The sequence below is a fragment of the Gopherus flavomarginatus genome, chromosome 21, assembly GCF_025201925.1.
Source record: "Gopherus flavomarginatus isolate rGopFla2 chromosome 21, rGopFla2.mat.asm, whole genome shotgun sequence".
In the NCBI taxonomy this organism is placed as follows: Eukaryota; Metazoa; Chordata; order Testudines; family Testudinidae; genus Gopherus; species Gopherus flavomarginatus.
The window spans coordinates 7,588,132-7,603,670 of NC_066637.1; the positions used below are offsets into that span (position 1 = coordinate 7,588,132).

The 15,539-nt window shown below is 46.7% G+C and overlaps 1 protein-coding gene across 2 annotated transcripts in view; it reads left to right on the forward strand.

Moving 5' to 3' along the window:
• Positions 1-14,737, forward strand: part of MXRA8 (matrix remodeling associated 8) — a 36,445-nt gene extending 21,708 nt beyond the window's left edge. For both annotated transcript variants that reach the window (XM_050931481.1, XM_050931482.1), the window contains 5 exons: positions 1,524-1,682; positions 2,827-2,857; positions 5,369-5,445; positions 6,469-6,546; positions 8,237-14,737. In XM_050931481.1, coding sequence (XP_050787438.1) covers positions 1,524-1,682; positions 2,827-2,857; positions 5,369-5,445; positions 6,469-6,546; positions 8,237-8,262 — 371 coding nt within the window. In that variant the 3' untranslated portion in view covers positions 8,263-14,737. The remainder of the gene's footprint in view (positions 1-1,523; positions 1,683-2,826; positions 2,858-5,368; positions 5,446-6,468; positions 6,547-8,236) is intronic.
• The last annotated feature ends 802 nt before the right edge of the window (positions 14,738-15,539 follow it).

Consider the following 15,539-nt stretch of genomic DNA (forward strand, 5'->3'; position numbering starts at 1 on the left):
GGCCCAAGGTGTTAATGTGAGCCTGTGACCCTGCCACTGTCCAATATTAAACAGGGTCAGGGTTTGGTATCCAGAGACCTCAGCCTGCTTAGCAGCGTGGCAATCACCACTAATTATCCATTGAAACCTTTCATTAAAGATCCAGAGAAGAAGGAAAGATGGTTAATGCATTTGAAATGTACCGCACTGAATAAGGCTTTCGTTTTAACAACATTCCTTGTTCCCTTTCCCTGGTAGCTGAAGGGAGCTCTTAGAAAGGGACTGCCCTTGTCTGACAGTCTGAGATGGTGACAGAGATGGTGATAACTGTCCTTTTGGGGAAAACAGAAGAAGTTAGTTGAGGGGGGTTGGAGCAGTTGTTGCTGTTATAGTCCAATCCGGCTTCTTGAAGACAAAACAAGCCAAACTCATACTAGGAGGAAGAGAAGAGAATCAGCCAGCCAGAAAAATCAGCTCTGTTGACTTTCACTTGCAGTCTCACTGCTGGGAAAAAACAGACACCGTGCATGGTCTTACCAGTCACTCGGAGACCTGGCAAACTGTACTGCACGTCGGGCTGTTTCAGGCATTGCTTCTATCTGCCTCTCTGGTCACAGGCTTACAGCAGTGTTGTAAATGTGGCCAGCTAAGCCAGACCCTTATTACACAGAAGGGGTGTGGGGGGAGATGTGGGGCGGGGCAGCAGCCACGGTGGTGAAACTCGCTCCGTCCCCTTCTTTCAATCCACCCATGTTGCAGTAGCCTCTTCTGCCTGTCCGAGTCTGCTCATTTCCCCCTAAAGGTCTTTTCTTGTTAAGAGCCCCAAAAGGGAGTAATGGTGGAGTCGCCTCGCCCCTTATTATGTCCTTCACCAATTAGACGTAATTTCCAACACCCCGGTTTTGGGTCAGTGAGTTCTGGTCCCGCACATCTCTCGTTTACCAGGAATGAGCTTTACACAGCCCTTACATTATAGTAGGAGGCCTCTTAGTTTGGACTCATTCAGTCTCCCTGTCCCCCTTTTTGCACCTTTTCCGTCAGCATTTGCGGTTATTGTGACACTCCATAAACTTGCCCCCAGGGGAGGTAAATCTGTAGGCCCAACAGGGGCAATGCGTTTGGTTTAGGGTTTTAGTTTGTCCCTCCAGCGCTGGAGCCAGTTCCAACATGACGAGAGGCTGTTCGGAGGTGGGGCTAGCTTTACCTCAGGCCTCTCTCTAATGGGACCCCTTTCAATGAAAAGGCTCCTGCTGGACGTTACAGCCTGTACCTGTGGGGATCACTCATTCCTCACTGAAATGCAGCCATTTCTGGGGTGGAACTGCCCGCCATTCTGTGCCCCAATGCACAACAGCATTTAAAAGAGGGTGTGAAGAATAACTTCTCTCCTTCCCCACGCTGGGGCACGTTTAGGTTCCAAAGCCATTACCAAAAAGGATTTACCTTTGAACCAGGCACCACCCCCCCCAGTCTGTGTTCTGCTTTGCTCCGGACATGTGGGCGCTGCCATTTTTTTCTGCTTTGCTTTCTCTCATCAACACCAGATCCAAACCTAGGCAGGGGCCATAACGTGATAAACGTCATCATCCCTGAGAGCCGGGTGCACTTCTTCCAACAGCTGGGCTACATCCTGGCAACCCTGCTCCTCTTCCTCATCCTCCTCATCATCGTGGTGCTCGTTACCCGCAAACACCGGGGGAGAGGTAAGCCCCTGGCCGGCAGGGAAAAGGCACCAATGGGAAAGTCTGCAGGGGTGTTACCTGGCTTAAGGAGACAGCCCTGTCAGTGCTTGCTGCTGAGCATCGTGCTGAAGGCAATGGGGCTCGTGGTGGGTTTGCAGGAGTGGGCCTGATGAGAGACCATTCCATGAGATGGGTGTGATAGTCATCAGAGCATGAGGCGGTCACACGGCCCACCCCTAACCTTTAAATTGCACCCCTCCCATCAACAGTTACATGTTGCCTCTGCCCAAACTGTGTAAAACCCAAAGCACCACCTGTGGGTGAAGTGCGTGTAATTGGTATCTTCGGTCTTGTGTGGACCCTATGCCATGGGTGACTCTCCCCCTGCAGAAGGAGATATGTGCCTACAGACATGACTGTAACAGAAATAGCCACGTACACTATGGTGAGCCTATGTGGGGGGCAATGTCGACCTCCTCAGTGGTGCGCTAGGATCGCCACTCTTTGTGGGGGGTAGGTACCCAAACACCAGGGGACCAGATTCTGATCTCAGTGACACTGCTGTAAATCCAGAGCCACTCCACTCACTTTGATGGAGTTACACTGGGTTCACCTTGGTGTCAAATGAGAACAGAATCCGGGCCATGGTTGTCCTAAGGAGAAGAGGACCCCTGAGATCATAGTTCCATCCAAGGTGCGGTGAAGGAATCTAGGCTGATACCTGCCTTTTGGAGAGTTCACAGACCTAATGGCTCTAGCCTGATACCTGTGGCCCACCACAGACATAGTCCTAAATGGCTGTCCTGTCTTACCTGTGTGGATGTACCATGGACCTAGTGAGTGCAGCAGCATGAGGCAGAGAGTGACCCCCGAAAGGTCCACGCCTGAAATACCAGAGGGAGACATGACAAATGAAGAAGACCAAAGCTTTTGGTGGCCAGTCTGGTCTGGGAAGGGTGGAACAACAGGTGAAGATTTAGGAACAAAACGTGACTGGTCAGTGGCTTGGGAGAAGGGGTAGCTGGGATGGCGTCCTCGGGCAATGGAGCTGGGATGCACATGGGTGGGCACGTGGTTGGGCTGTGAAAGCCAGGCCCACGGTGAGCAGTCCTCTCAGCCCCAGTGTCATTGCTCCCGCTCACTGCGTGTCTCTTTCCCCATCTAGGCTACGAGTACAACGTGAAGAAATACGAAGAGTAAGTAGGAATCCCTGATCTGTAGTAACTGAGCACTGAACAAAGCGAAAGGCTCCGTCTTGAAGAATATGAGCCCAGATTCTCGGTGCTGTCACGTCCTGTAATGCCACCAGGCCTGTCCACACGCCAAGGGTGTCTCTGTGAAGTGCCCAGTCATGCAACAAGCATGTTAATTGACAGGCTTGGCTTTATTCACTGCCTTCCCGCTGATTCTCCTGCAGCTCACATCCTAATTATGGCTGTTGCTATATGCTTGGGGTGTACACAAAAATTGGGATCCCCATCCCTAGTGAGTAGCGTGGACCCTACCAAAAAGGTTGTTGGAGGGCTGGCTCGGCAGCTGGATTTCCTCTGCTTACACGCTGCGAACTGAGCCTCAAAATAAACAGCGCTTCATTAACGATACCCCCAGGAGTTCGTGTTAAAGGCACAAAGTGCACAGGTCTGGTGCAAACACTGCTGTGGTTGTTTTGGACACACGCCTGTGTCTAAGCCCCCTTACACTTTCCTTTCATCTTGGCCCCATTTCTGGGACTTGTGCTTCTCCGTTTATTTCTCTGTAAGGAAGAGACTTTTGGCTGACATGCTGTAGGAGAGGATGGTGTCTGAAAAGAGAGACAGAGAGTTGGTGACGTTCCCCGGACTTCAGTGGGAGACGTGATTCCCTTTTGTGAGACCATTTTGTCATGTGTTCACTTCCTTTATAAGAAAAGTCTGATAGACTGTATTAGGGATTTTATTAATTGTATTACGGTAGCACCTCAAGGTCCAGACTGAGCTCATAGCTCCATTGTGCTAGGTACTGTACTTACATATAGTAAGAAACCATCCCTGACCCAGAGATCTCACAGTCTGCATAGACAAGTCAGAGAAAGCATGGGAGGAAAAACAAGGCACAACAAGGCCAAGTGACTTGCAGAAGGTCACAGAGCAGGTCACTGGAGGTACGTCTACACTTCACACTAAGCTCAGGCTCTGAGTCAGGTTTGAAATCAAGCCCCCTTTCCGTACATACCTAAATCAGTCTGCCTCGGGCCAGCAAGGACACAGGACCCAGGTCCTAGGACCCTGCTAGGGGTGTGAGTCAGAGCTCTCTATCTTGGGTCCAAGCCCTGTCATTCTGTAGTGTGGATTCAGCTCAAGCCTCAGACCCGAGTCAGACGATCAGCATAGTGCAGTATGGAAGCATTAGCGCAGCTGTGAGGAGGGGTGGCTCCAGGCACCAGCATGCCAAGCTCGTGCTTGGGGTGGCAAGCTGCGGGGGGCACTCTGCGGGTCGCCACGAGGGCGGCAGGCAGGTTGCCTTCAGCGGCATGCTTGCGGAGGGTCCGCTGGTCCCACGGCTTCGCTGGCCCTCCCGCAGGCTGCCGCCGAATCCACAGGAGCGGGGACCTCCCACAGGCAAGCTGCCGATGGCAGCCTGCCTGCCGTGCTTGGGGCGGCAAAATACCTAGAGCCGCCCCTGGCTGTGAGACCTGGATCTAGCGATTGTAAGCCCAGGTTTACAACGCAGTGTGTACGCTCAAGCATGGGCTTGGAAACACCAAGTCCACAAGCCCAGGTCCTACAAACCTGGGTTTACAACGCAGTGTAGATGTACCCTGGCAGAGCCAGGATTAGTGGCTCTGACTCTTAATGCTATGCTCTGTCTACTAGATCACACTGTCTTGAGCGCAACCAGTAAGGCTCTGTAGAAATTTAGTAGGGTTCTACGGAAAATACCCTAAAACCTCTAGTATTTAATAGCGAATGAGCATCTTGTGCAGGGTTTTCCTACCATCCTAAAGATGTACAACCTTTTTTGATTAAATTCTCTGGAATGGTCTCCCAAAAACCTATTGTGACATTCCCCTCTGGTGTTATTTGGAGCAGTGATCTGCTAGGTCGCTCCAATCCTTGACTCTGGGAGCCAGCCTGACCCTGCTCTGCTTAGGAACTCCCACCCCTGGACTGTTCACGCACAGCCTCTGGCATGTAAGCTGCTTGCTTTAAGCCATGAAGATACATTTTCAGCCTCATAACTATATACTGGAAATTATAACCTGTAACAATTACTATACTATCACTATAACAACCATGCTCAGTGCATCACGAGCCTGCTGAAGACACCCAACATGACAAGCTTTGCATTGGATACCACACAATCATTTTATACAGATGAACCCTGGGGGTATAGGGTGTCCTAAAGGAAAGTGTGATGGAAGAGAACAGTTAAAACATCGTGATTTTGATCTTTGTTGTTAAAGGGTAAATCTTCAAAGCAGTGGCTGATGATTTAACCACAGTGCTCCCCTTAGCTTTAATGTGTGTGGTACAGCAGAAATCCCCCAATACACTGCTCTGAAATTACCTCATCTGAAGATCAGGAATTGGCTGGAATGTTGAGAGCAGAGGTGATGGGAAAGATATGAGAGAAGTGGGGAACAACCTGCAAACATGAAAAAAGTTAAAAGAACCAAGTGTAGAAAATATCTGGCAAATTGTGATTTTTTTTCTCATTCCCTTTGTCAGGAAGGATGTGAATCTCAAAGAGTTTTCAGTTGACACAACCGACCTGACCCAGTACAAAAGCGAAGACATAAGGCTGGGTATGTGTTGAATCAGCAGGACGTTTCCTGCAGCAGTTCTCAAAAACTAATTACGACTGAGATTTTCCAAGCCATCTAAAGGATTTGGTTGGTTGCCCAGTTTCTCATTCATTTCTGTGGGAAGTGCCCATCCACAATCTGTAGGCAGCTTTGGAAATCTCAGCCCGCAAATTTAAAACTTGGGCTAAAAATGTTGGGCTGAACCTGGGGGCTTGAGTTTTTGGGGTGACTGGAAGTTTTGGGATGAGCTGGGGGCTGATTTATGGGTTTGGGGGAAACGGGCAAAACTCTTTACTTTCCTTTTGAGCTTTGGGGCTTCTTTGAACCTTGCAGCTCATAGCAAAATTCACAGGAATGTGAATCCATGTGGCACAAAAACAGGACGAAAATTTGCACAACAGTCGGTGAAAGGGGTGTTATAAGGATGATAAGGGACTGCTTGGAGAATCATGGGATACAGCATCAGAGACTGAGCTACAGAGATCCCAAGATGGGCCCCAGAAAAACAGAAGGCGTGTGAAATGCAGCAACAGAGAATAGAGGAGTTCCCAGGGGCAGGTCTGGGGCAGAGGATGGGATCTGGGATATCATTCTGTGCAGGGGGGTGGGGCAGGCTGCACCTATGGCTTCCTACAACTCTGATAAAATCCTGCTGAGGGCCTGCATCTTCTGAGAGTTTTCCTAGGAGCAAAATTCTTTAAATAACGACATCAGGAAAGGCCCCCAGCTGCCCTTCCCCCAGCTAATCCAGAGCATCTCACTACAGACCTAAGCAATCCGTGGCCGCTACTGAGGGCAGCACGCTGAAGTATTCAGACTTGATCTGTTCCAGTGAAGTGATTAAGCTGGGGAAACATGTTTCCTCCCTGCCAGTATCCGAGTAGTTCTGCAAATATGACCGATCTGGAGATGCACCTAGCACCCATCAGGAACAATCTCACATCCCGCTAATCAGAAAAGCATTGCTTTCTTTTAACCGTCTGTTGGAGTCTGGCCTCTGAATTGCATTCTTTCCTCATGCAGATTTCAAAAACAACATCGTGAAGGAGCGGGCTGAGCAGGCCAAGAGCTTCCCAGCAAAGATCATTGATTTAGACAAAGGTACCGATGACCCACTCCACCCACTAAATGCTGGGTTGGATGCTGTTTATTGTGGGGGCTGGGGGAGGAGGGGAGCATGGTGCTAAGATTGCAGCTGCCCAAGCCACAGATGAAGGGGGAATGTCCAAACAGCCTGACACGTGGCCGCTGGAATGAGGAGTTGGTTCTGCTCTTGTTCTCTCATCATGCAGCCACAAGTTACAAGTGGTGATTAGGAGCCTAAAAAACTCTTGGCAGTAGATGAGGAGAATTTTCTTCCCACCCCAGTATGTAACAGAGCTAGAATACTTTATTCCAGTCTTTTAAATAGTACTTTCCCCGGCTCCTCCTAGCAGAAATGTGCTCCCATGGAGGTTAGGGATGACCCACTCTCTGGAAGAAAGTACTGTGGGCTAATTTAGTTATGGACATCATCCACTTGCTCCAAAGCAAGCAAACAAACCCCCCAGGAGTCTGAATCTCCTCTCATGCCCGTGTAAATCTGAAGTAACTCCACTGAAATCAACAAAGATACACTGGTGTAAAACTGGTGCAAGTGAGAAGGGAATCACACCCTGGGCCTCCTGTAATTCAGCCTTATAACTTTATTAGTATCGTGATCACATCAGTTACCCTGGAGCTGCAACTGCCTAGATTCTGTGGAGCATCTCATAGTCACCATTTAAATAGCTTGGGACCAGTCTGGATCCCACCTGTGAAAGGACCATACCAGATCACTGAAAGAAGCAGAGTCCATGGGGAGTTGCTAGCAAATGAAGGAGACATTTTGTGCTCTCTAGTAAAATGATTATGCGTTATTTGGAACAATGGAATATTCCCTGTATAAAGAGAGGGAAAGACTTTTCCTAAAGGGAATCTGGGTCTTCCTCTGTTTGAATCAGATCACATGGGTGGCCATCACAAAGCATGGAGATGGAATTATACGAGAGAAGGCACCCCACAGAAAAAGAGGCGGATGGAAAGTTCCCAAATCCTTCCCCCTCAGGCCTAGGTCTGGATGAAGTTGTGAGTCACTTCCACAGAGTATGGAAAAAGTTCTGTTCACTCTGAGTGCCTCACGCTCACACATGCATTTATCCTCCTCGTTCTCCTGCGAGTAGAATAGGGTGAAACTTTTCAACTGAAACTTTTTTTCAGTGCAAAATGCAGATTCGGCAACACCAAAACATGTGGCAAATTCACGTTGATTTCGGTGAAGAGCTTTGATTGAAAAAAACCCTAATAGAGAGAGAAATTCTGAAAAAAATCAAAATGTTTTGTTTGACCTGAAATGATTCTTTTTTCTTCGTATTATTATTTTTCAAGTCACCAAAAATTTAGAAAAAATTCAGTTTTGAGTCAATCTCACATTTTTGTTTGAATTGCCAACGAGCTGAAACATCTGGCTCGACCAGTGAAGTGGGGAAATGACGTTATTCCCATTTGGGGATTTGAGCCCTGGGAGGAGGGAATTGAACTCAGGTCTCCTAAGCAGCACTCAGGTGCCTTAATATACTTTCACCTGAGGCATTTCCATCACAACACGCACACACATACCCCAGGCCCAGCTGGGTCTCAGAAGGAGGATTTTTACCAGATGAGCAGGCTGTGAGCACCCTGCTGCACATCTGTATATATCACAGTGGCTTGATTTGCATGATTTTAAAGGAGTCTGCAAACGCTAACCTCCGCCCCCCTCCTGTGCTTTCAGATTTCAGGAAGGAATACTGTAAATGAAGACATTCGGAAGCTGCTGGCTGGACCAGAAGCTGCAATTAAAAATAGACAAGATGCATTCCTTATTATAACATCCTTCCAGTTACCGTAGAGCTTTCATTTAGACTTTCTTCCCGTTGGGCACCCAGGCGTGTGCAGCTGCATACAGAAAGGTTTAGATTGGCTGTGTGATCTTGGAGATGGTTTTTGGTGGCTTCTTTTTCCCCTTTCCTGTTTATTTTTCCATCCCTTTTCTGGATTTGTTTTGTCCTTTTGCATCAATGGTTTTTTTCAGCTGAACCTGCACATGTTTGGCTTTAACTTAACAGCATTAAATAAACCCCACTTGCACCATGACCCTGAGCCATCCGTATGTCAGGTCCTTTTCCGTGCAATGTATTTAACAGCAAATAAGACAGGGTCTGTTTCTGATCTCCCATATGCTGGCGTAAATCAGAAGGAACAATCATGACACTTAGCACTTTCCATAGTCAAAATGTGGTATGAATGTTAGTTAATCCATCCTCATGCCCTGCCAGGAGGGTGAGTAAATATTATCATCCTCCTGCAGGTGTGGAAACTGAGGCATATAAGTGCAGAAACTTGCCTGTGATTTTGCAGAGGATAAGTGGTAACACCAGGATTAGATCCCAGATGCTGTGGACACGTAGCTCTGTCTTATTCCTCTCAGCCACCTTGCCTGATTTTATTATTATTATTTTAAATTGTAGACCAAATCCAACCTTGGCATAAGCAGTTACAGCTTCCTTTGAAGTCAATGCATTATGCTGTTGGAAAACCAGTGTAAACTAGATCAGAACCAGAAATCTTACTATGAACAAGGCAAAATTCTTGGACCCATCGAGTGGTTCTCTGCTACATATCCTGCATTTGCTAGGCGGGTCCTACCCATGCAGTGAGGTGCAGACCTAACTCCATCCTGTAGGTCTCTTAGCTGCAGGATGGATCAGGGAGGAGAATTTTTCACTATGCACCAAACCCAGCCCCAGGCACAACTCCTACTGCTGTAAAGAGAGGCGGTATGCTGGGGGTGAACGGAGGCCTTAGGTTAGCAACTGAAATCAAACTCCATCGGCGACAGTTCCTCAGATCTATCACCTGAAAAGAATGTCTCAAGTGTGGGAATCTCCCTCACATCCTCTGCAATGAAGACTCATGCAAACAGTTAATCAAGCTTCTCCGTAACGGCCTTGTCTTCCTTGAGTGATCTTTCAGCACCTTGATCATCCAGTGGCCCCATTGACTGTTTGGCCAGCATTTCAAATCCTCCACCGTCTGTTTCCTATTGGTAAATTATCATCATAGAGCTGCTCCGGAGAGCATTCTTTGTTTTTCCATAAGACTTGGAAGGTCCCAGCGAAGGAGGAACAGATTCAGAAGAGCTGCAAGGTGTGTATATCAACAAACTCTCAAAACAGGCTACAGGGCGATTTCAGGGTGATAACTCTTAGGCAAGAAGGTTGAAGAGGGAAAGGAAACAGGATCAGTTCTGTGGATGTTGACTTCACATTTGGAAGTAGGGGACATAGGCTGAGAAGCCCTTTGCAAATAAATAGCCTGTTGGGCTGGTATTTCAGGTTTAAAATTGAATCTCTTTCTGAGTCAACTCTTTGCATGTTGGAAATCACGGTGGATTCTGCCATACTTTGGTTTCCATTATCTCCTCCCTGGCAGAGGCTGAATTCTGGAGATGCCTGGCTGCCACAAGAATGCATTTCGGGCCAAATTTGGGCCTGGAGCATCCATTTACGCCAAAGCTGAATTTAGTTCTTCAAGTTCCATCAGAGGGATCATGGATGGTGCCCAGCCAATCTTATCACAATGCCACGGGGCCCTCATACATACTTAGAAGCCAGGATGAGAGGCTTTTTGTACCTAAAGGAGAGTGTAAAGGAAAATGGTTCATCATGAGTACCACATAGGCTCTGATTTCTCACCAATGGTGAGTGTCTTCTTACAGAAGAATAATTTTCTGTGGGAGTGCGCTACTTTAATGCAGCCTCTTAGGGCAACATTAGCTAAACAGCAGAGGTGTGAAAAAATACTGGTGCGACATAGTAGGGTAATTCTTTAACCTCCAGTTATTCTGGATCCCTCTAGAGACCCAATGGCCCCATATAGAGATCCTGTGATTTTTGAGAAACTTCCCTTATCCTCATGTAATCCTGTTTCCTGCAAGCTGCTCAGTGAAGGCAAACCCCTGATCCTGCGAGACACAGCTGGTAGGATCAAGGCCCTACGTTCCACTAGTTGCCTGGCCTCAGAAGGCAAAGAGCCATTCTTGGCTTGCATTTTGTGGGGCTTGACTGAAATCCAACTCACATCTCTGCAGGTGCAGAAGGAAGCACTGGTTATTCAATCAGGATGGCACAGTCTCAAGCAGTCAGCATTAATGTGTGTGTCTCTCTTTCTCTTTCGTGTCTGTGAGTCAAAGGTTGGAACTTTTACTTGCCAGTTCAAATTGCTTAGCGTAGCTTATATAGACACAGGCTAGAATGGGGTCACTTACTCATAAGATCCCGAGGAGTTTAAATATTTCATTTGTCTTCTAGACTGCAAAAGAGCTTAAGGGGAAAAAATTAACATGTTTTCTGAACTAGGCACAGGGCTTTGAGAGTTCCCCATCTTTGCTTTGGTCTCCAGTGTGAATGCGGGGAGCAATCAAGCCTGGGGTGTGTGTAACCCTACATTGCCCGAGGTGGTACTGTGCCTGCCTAGCAAGCAAGTGAATCAGTAACTCAGAAGAGGAGTTTGTGTGTGAGTCTGTGAAGCCTCCTGTGACGTTTGTGGGTGGAATTTTGCTTGTGCCATGTATCACAGCTGCATCTCTGCATTTCTCACAGTCCACATGATGCAACTGGCTTGGAGTTTCAGTCTGGGCCCAAAGATGGCTGAGAAGAATTACACAAAAATGTGGCCAGGGAAAATTGTGCCTGGCAGTTGTTAGACGTCCCTTGCTGTCCAGGCCACTTTAAGAAAAAACAAAAGAAGGGCCAGGCTGGAAGTCTCACCAGACAGCACAGGAACAAAGGATTTGCCATAATGGATCAGGCCGTTGTCTGGTAACCTGCCTCAGGCACTACCTGGTGCCTCAAAAGAAGGTGCAATTCCCTGGCCAATTGCACTGTGCTACACATGGAGGGACAAAATTCCTCTTTTATCTCTGGCCTGCCACAGGAGGATCTGAGGTTGTCATGCTGACAGGGTCTAGGAACACTCAGGAGAGCAACCCCTTCCTTTCTGCATGCGTGGTAAGAGAGGTGATGGTTCTTGAAGGAATCATGTCCAGACAGTGACCTTGTTGTGATGTTTCCACTGCCAGCTCCTTGGGGCAGGGACCGTATCTGGTCCAGAGCCAGGCACACCACTGAAGCTTAATAGTAAAAAATAAAAAGTTTCCAGGCCTTGCTGGGTGGGAGGAGGAGATTTTAAATAGAGGGTCTCTTGGAGGGACTGCACCCTCTCCAAGAAAAAATGACAGCATTAAAGTCTGGCACATCAAGCGTCCTGTGTAGATCTGAACAAGTTCAGTGCAAGGTTGTTTTTTGCTAATCAACGAGACAATCAAGCCGGACAGGGCATGCATTGCTGCCTTACTACAGGGACACGTGCCAGGTGTGTCATTTACCAAGTCAAAGGCCAGAGATAAAGAGATCCAGGCAAGACTACAGGACAATCTGGTTAGTGTTTCCATAGTAGTGTTAAAGTGGAGTCAGCAAGGGTAGGTTCTTGTGTTTGATTGTGTATAGGAGTGATGAGAGGGCAGACAGCTTTCAGCTCTGACACCACTGAGCAGCTCATTAGCTGTAGCTCCTTGGCATGTTTCCTCTTGTCTATTGTTGGTCTTTCCCCTTGGCCTGAAGGAATATGGCTGTTCTCTCTGCAGTTCGGTTTTCTCATCAGTGTAGAGGGATAGTAATTCCTCGCTCACAGAAGAGCAATTCATTAATATTTGTAAAGCACTTTGAGACCCTTAAATGCAGGTCTCTATAGCAGTGCAAAAAAAAAAATTAAAAATGACTGCACGGAGCAGATGCTGCATTTAATCTTTAGCAGACATGTTTCCCTTTTGATGTATGGACTGTTGTCAAGCTTTGCACCCTTCTAGTTTCCTTTGATTCCTGAGAAACACATTTCACTGTAATAATAATAATAATAAAACCCCTCAATATTTGTCTTCTGATTGCTTTCCCTGTTCTGAAGCAAGTTGATGGCAAAAAATGCAAAGTGCCTGGTAGGGTAGTTAAGATTTTATAGACTGTAATCTTTTGTTTGGAAACAAGGCAACAGTTTACATCGGTGACCTTAAAAAGGGGTTACGTTAAATGCCAGCTGGTCCCAGATTGGCTCGGCTCTTTGGAAGCAAACATTTTCCAGAAAGCTTTGTGTAGCAACAGGGCCTTTATTTTTAATTCTTGGAATCAGTATTATCTGGTGCTGGTGGTTTTGACTTTGGATCCTTTCCCTGTGATTTATGCTCTCCACTCGGATAGGAAAGCTGCCAGAAAGTTCGTTTTATTGTTCTTGCATTCCCACTGATGGAGTCCTTTTGGCTGTTTTTCCTCCCAAGTGCAATTGTTCATAAGTGAATGATTGTTATTGTTAACTGTTCTATAGGCTATTGGACCTGCAATGACTTCTCCTCCTTTTGTAGCAAGAATAGTCATTTGGCACTGGAGAGAAAGACAGAGAGAAATCCTAGGATTGGTTTAATGAAGATGACATTGTCGTGATCTTAATTGGACATAAACAGTAGGGAGTCATTTCTGTAGGCAGGAAAGTGGGTACAGATAAAAAACTAAGACACCTGCATGGACTCAGTGATTTGGAAAAGATAAAAAAAGAACAGCTTTTGTGTTTCAGTGTCTGGGCAAAAAATTATCCTCAGCATGAGCTGGTGAAATCTTAATTGATGCCTGAACTTGACTAGAAGCTTGCGAGATGGTATAATTTGATGCAGCTGCGCAATCCTTTTACAGGTGCTAAAACAACAGGGATTATGTTAGTCTCCAACTTAGATCTTTTGCCAGAAATCAGACAGCTGCTCTTGTTGCTGGGAATTGGTATATAGATATATATTTTGGTAATCAGAAGCTTGCTAATTACAGTGGAGCTCCATCTAGATGAGAACCCGCCTGGCAGGTGTGATGCTATAAGCCAGTCTTTATGTGGGGCTTGCCTGGGTTGCATGCAGCAGGTAGGATGCACCTGAATGACACAGAGTGAAGCAAAAAGTGTTTCTTCCCCCAGTATCTGAGTGGTTGGGCGTGTCTTAAAATTCAGAGGGGCAGAGGTTAAGTGCTGCTTCCCAGGTGACACTGGAACGTGAAGCAAAGGCAGAGTCAGTTTTTCAGCTGGTGTAAATCAGTAAGCTCTGGTGGCTACACCCGTTTACATCCGCTAATGATCTGACCCACAACAGTTTGTTCAAGGAAATAATAATTTTGGTTTGTCTGATGATTTGTCCCGCAGAACAGGCTACAAGAGATTTTGCCTGTGGAAAGAAAACTCACGGTGAGCACAGGAAAAGCTGTAAAGTTTTTTATTTTTTTATTTGATTATTTTATACCATTTAGGATTTTTTATTTTAACAACTTCCTGATGAAATAGTAGTCATTGCAATGTAGAGAAGTGTCTTTAAGTCTTTAATGTAAAACCCAGAAGGTGTTTGCAGTGACACACCATGCTTCTGGCTTGCGGGCTACGCTGGGTAATTAACCATAGGAACACCTTACTGAGAGACGTGGTGGATTCTCTGTCGCCTAAAGTCAGTAAATCAAAAGGGGATGCTTGCTAAAAGATACGCTCCGGCTCAGCTGGAAATGCTGGGCTTGATGCAGAAATTTAGTGGGTGAGGTTCTCTAGCTTGTGTTATACAGGAGGTCAGATTGGATGATCATAACAGTCCCCTCTGGCCTTAAAATCTATGAAGCCTCTGCTGGTGGCCTGGTGCTGCATTTGGCTTTTTCTGAGGTGCATTTGGAAATTAATAAAATTAGAGTAATGTGTGCAAGAGAAAATGCCTCCTAAATTATATATGGGGCTAATTTTTTCTGTTACAGCTCTGCAACCCTATAATAATAATAATAATTAATACCAAGGAGCCATTCCGCCCAAGAGCTCAAAGTGCTTTACGGAGTTGTGTAAGTAGAAATGTCTTTAGGTCTCAGGTGGGGAAACTGAGGCACACCGTGATTTTCTTTTTTTTTTTTTTAATCGAATTGTCCAAAGATACAGAAGAGATCAATAGCAGAGCTAGGACTAGGACACAAATCTGGTTTTCAGCTGTGTGCACTAGCCACTGAACTGTGCTGCCTCTCCAGACTGAGAGGAAACCATAAAGCTGGTTTGACTCTGTGTTGTAATATACTTCATTTCCATACTGTAATTGTTGCTTTATTGTGATCATTTATCAGCCCATTGCGTTACTCTCCTTACATGTAAGAAATAAAGAAGAATGTAATTGGTTTTCAAATGCAGTTGGTTTTATTTCTTGCTCTTTGAGACGCCCTCCGAGAAACTGAGAAGCAGCCACATGTTCCTTCTTCCATCTGTGCAGTATCTTCCACCTCAAAGTGCTCAACAAACTATGGTGCATGCTCCCAGTGTATGCTCCCAGTGTATGGAACTCCCCTTGGCTTTGGTAAGAGCTCCCCACGAGGAGGGCTCATCAGACTGGGTCTCTAAGGCCCAAATCCTACAGTCTATATGCAAAACCTCCCATTGACTTCCCAAGAAGTTGTGTATAAGGACTGCAGGGTCAGCCCTTCTACTCACACCACTGCTGAGGGTTTAGCAGTCCACGGTAACGATGCACAGTGCTGTAGGACAGGAAGAGAAGGAAGACACCATATCCCATTGAAACTGCAGGGGAGGAGGATGTTGGGCACGGTGACAGTATAGCTGCGTTATTATTACTGTTAGTAGAATCTTCAGGACTCTGGGATTGGCAGACAGAGAGGCAAAGAATTTGCCTTTAGTAGGGGGTCAGGAATCTGCCCCACCCACCTGCTGCCAGGAGTTAACCTTCCAAAGCTCATGCCACTTGGCGCATTTAGTCAATTCCTCCTCCCTGGAATTCCTGCTGGACTTAAATAGCCGCCAAGCCTCCCCAAGTCCATTCTGCTCTTGGAGAGCCACCAACTGCTGACCAATATTCCAGCGGGAGTGACAGAGTTTTCCCCAGGACAGAGTGGAAACCGCCGATGTTACCCCGTTGCATGGACAGTCCACAGTCCCTGGCAAAGGAAGAGGGAGATCAAAGCATTTGGCATGGG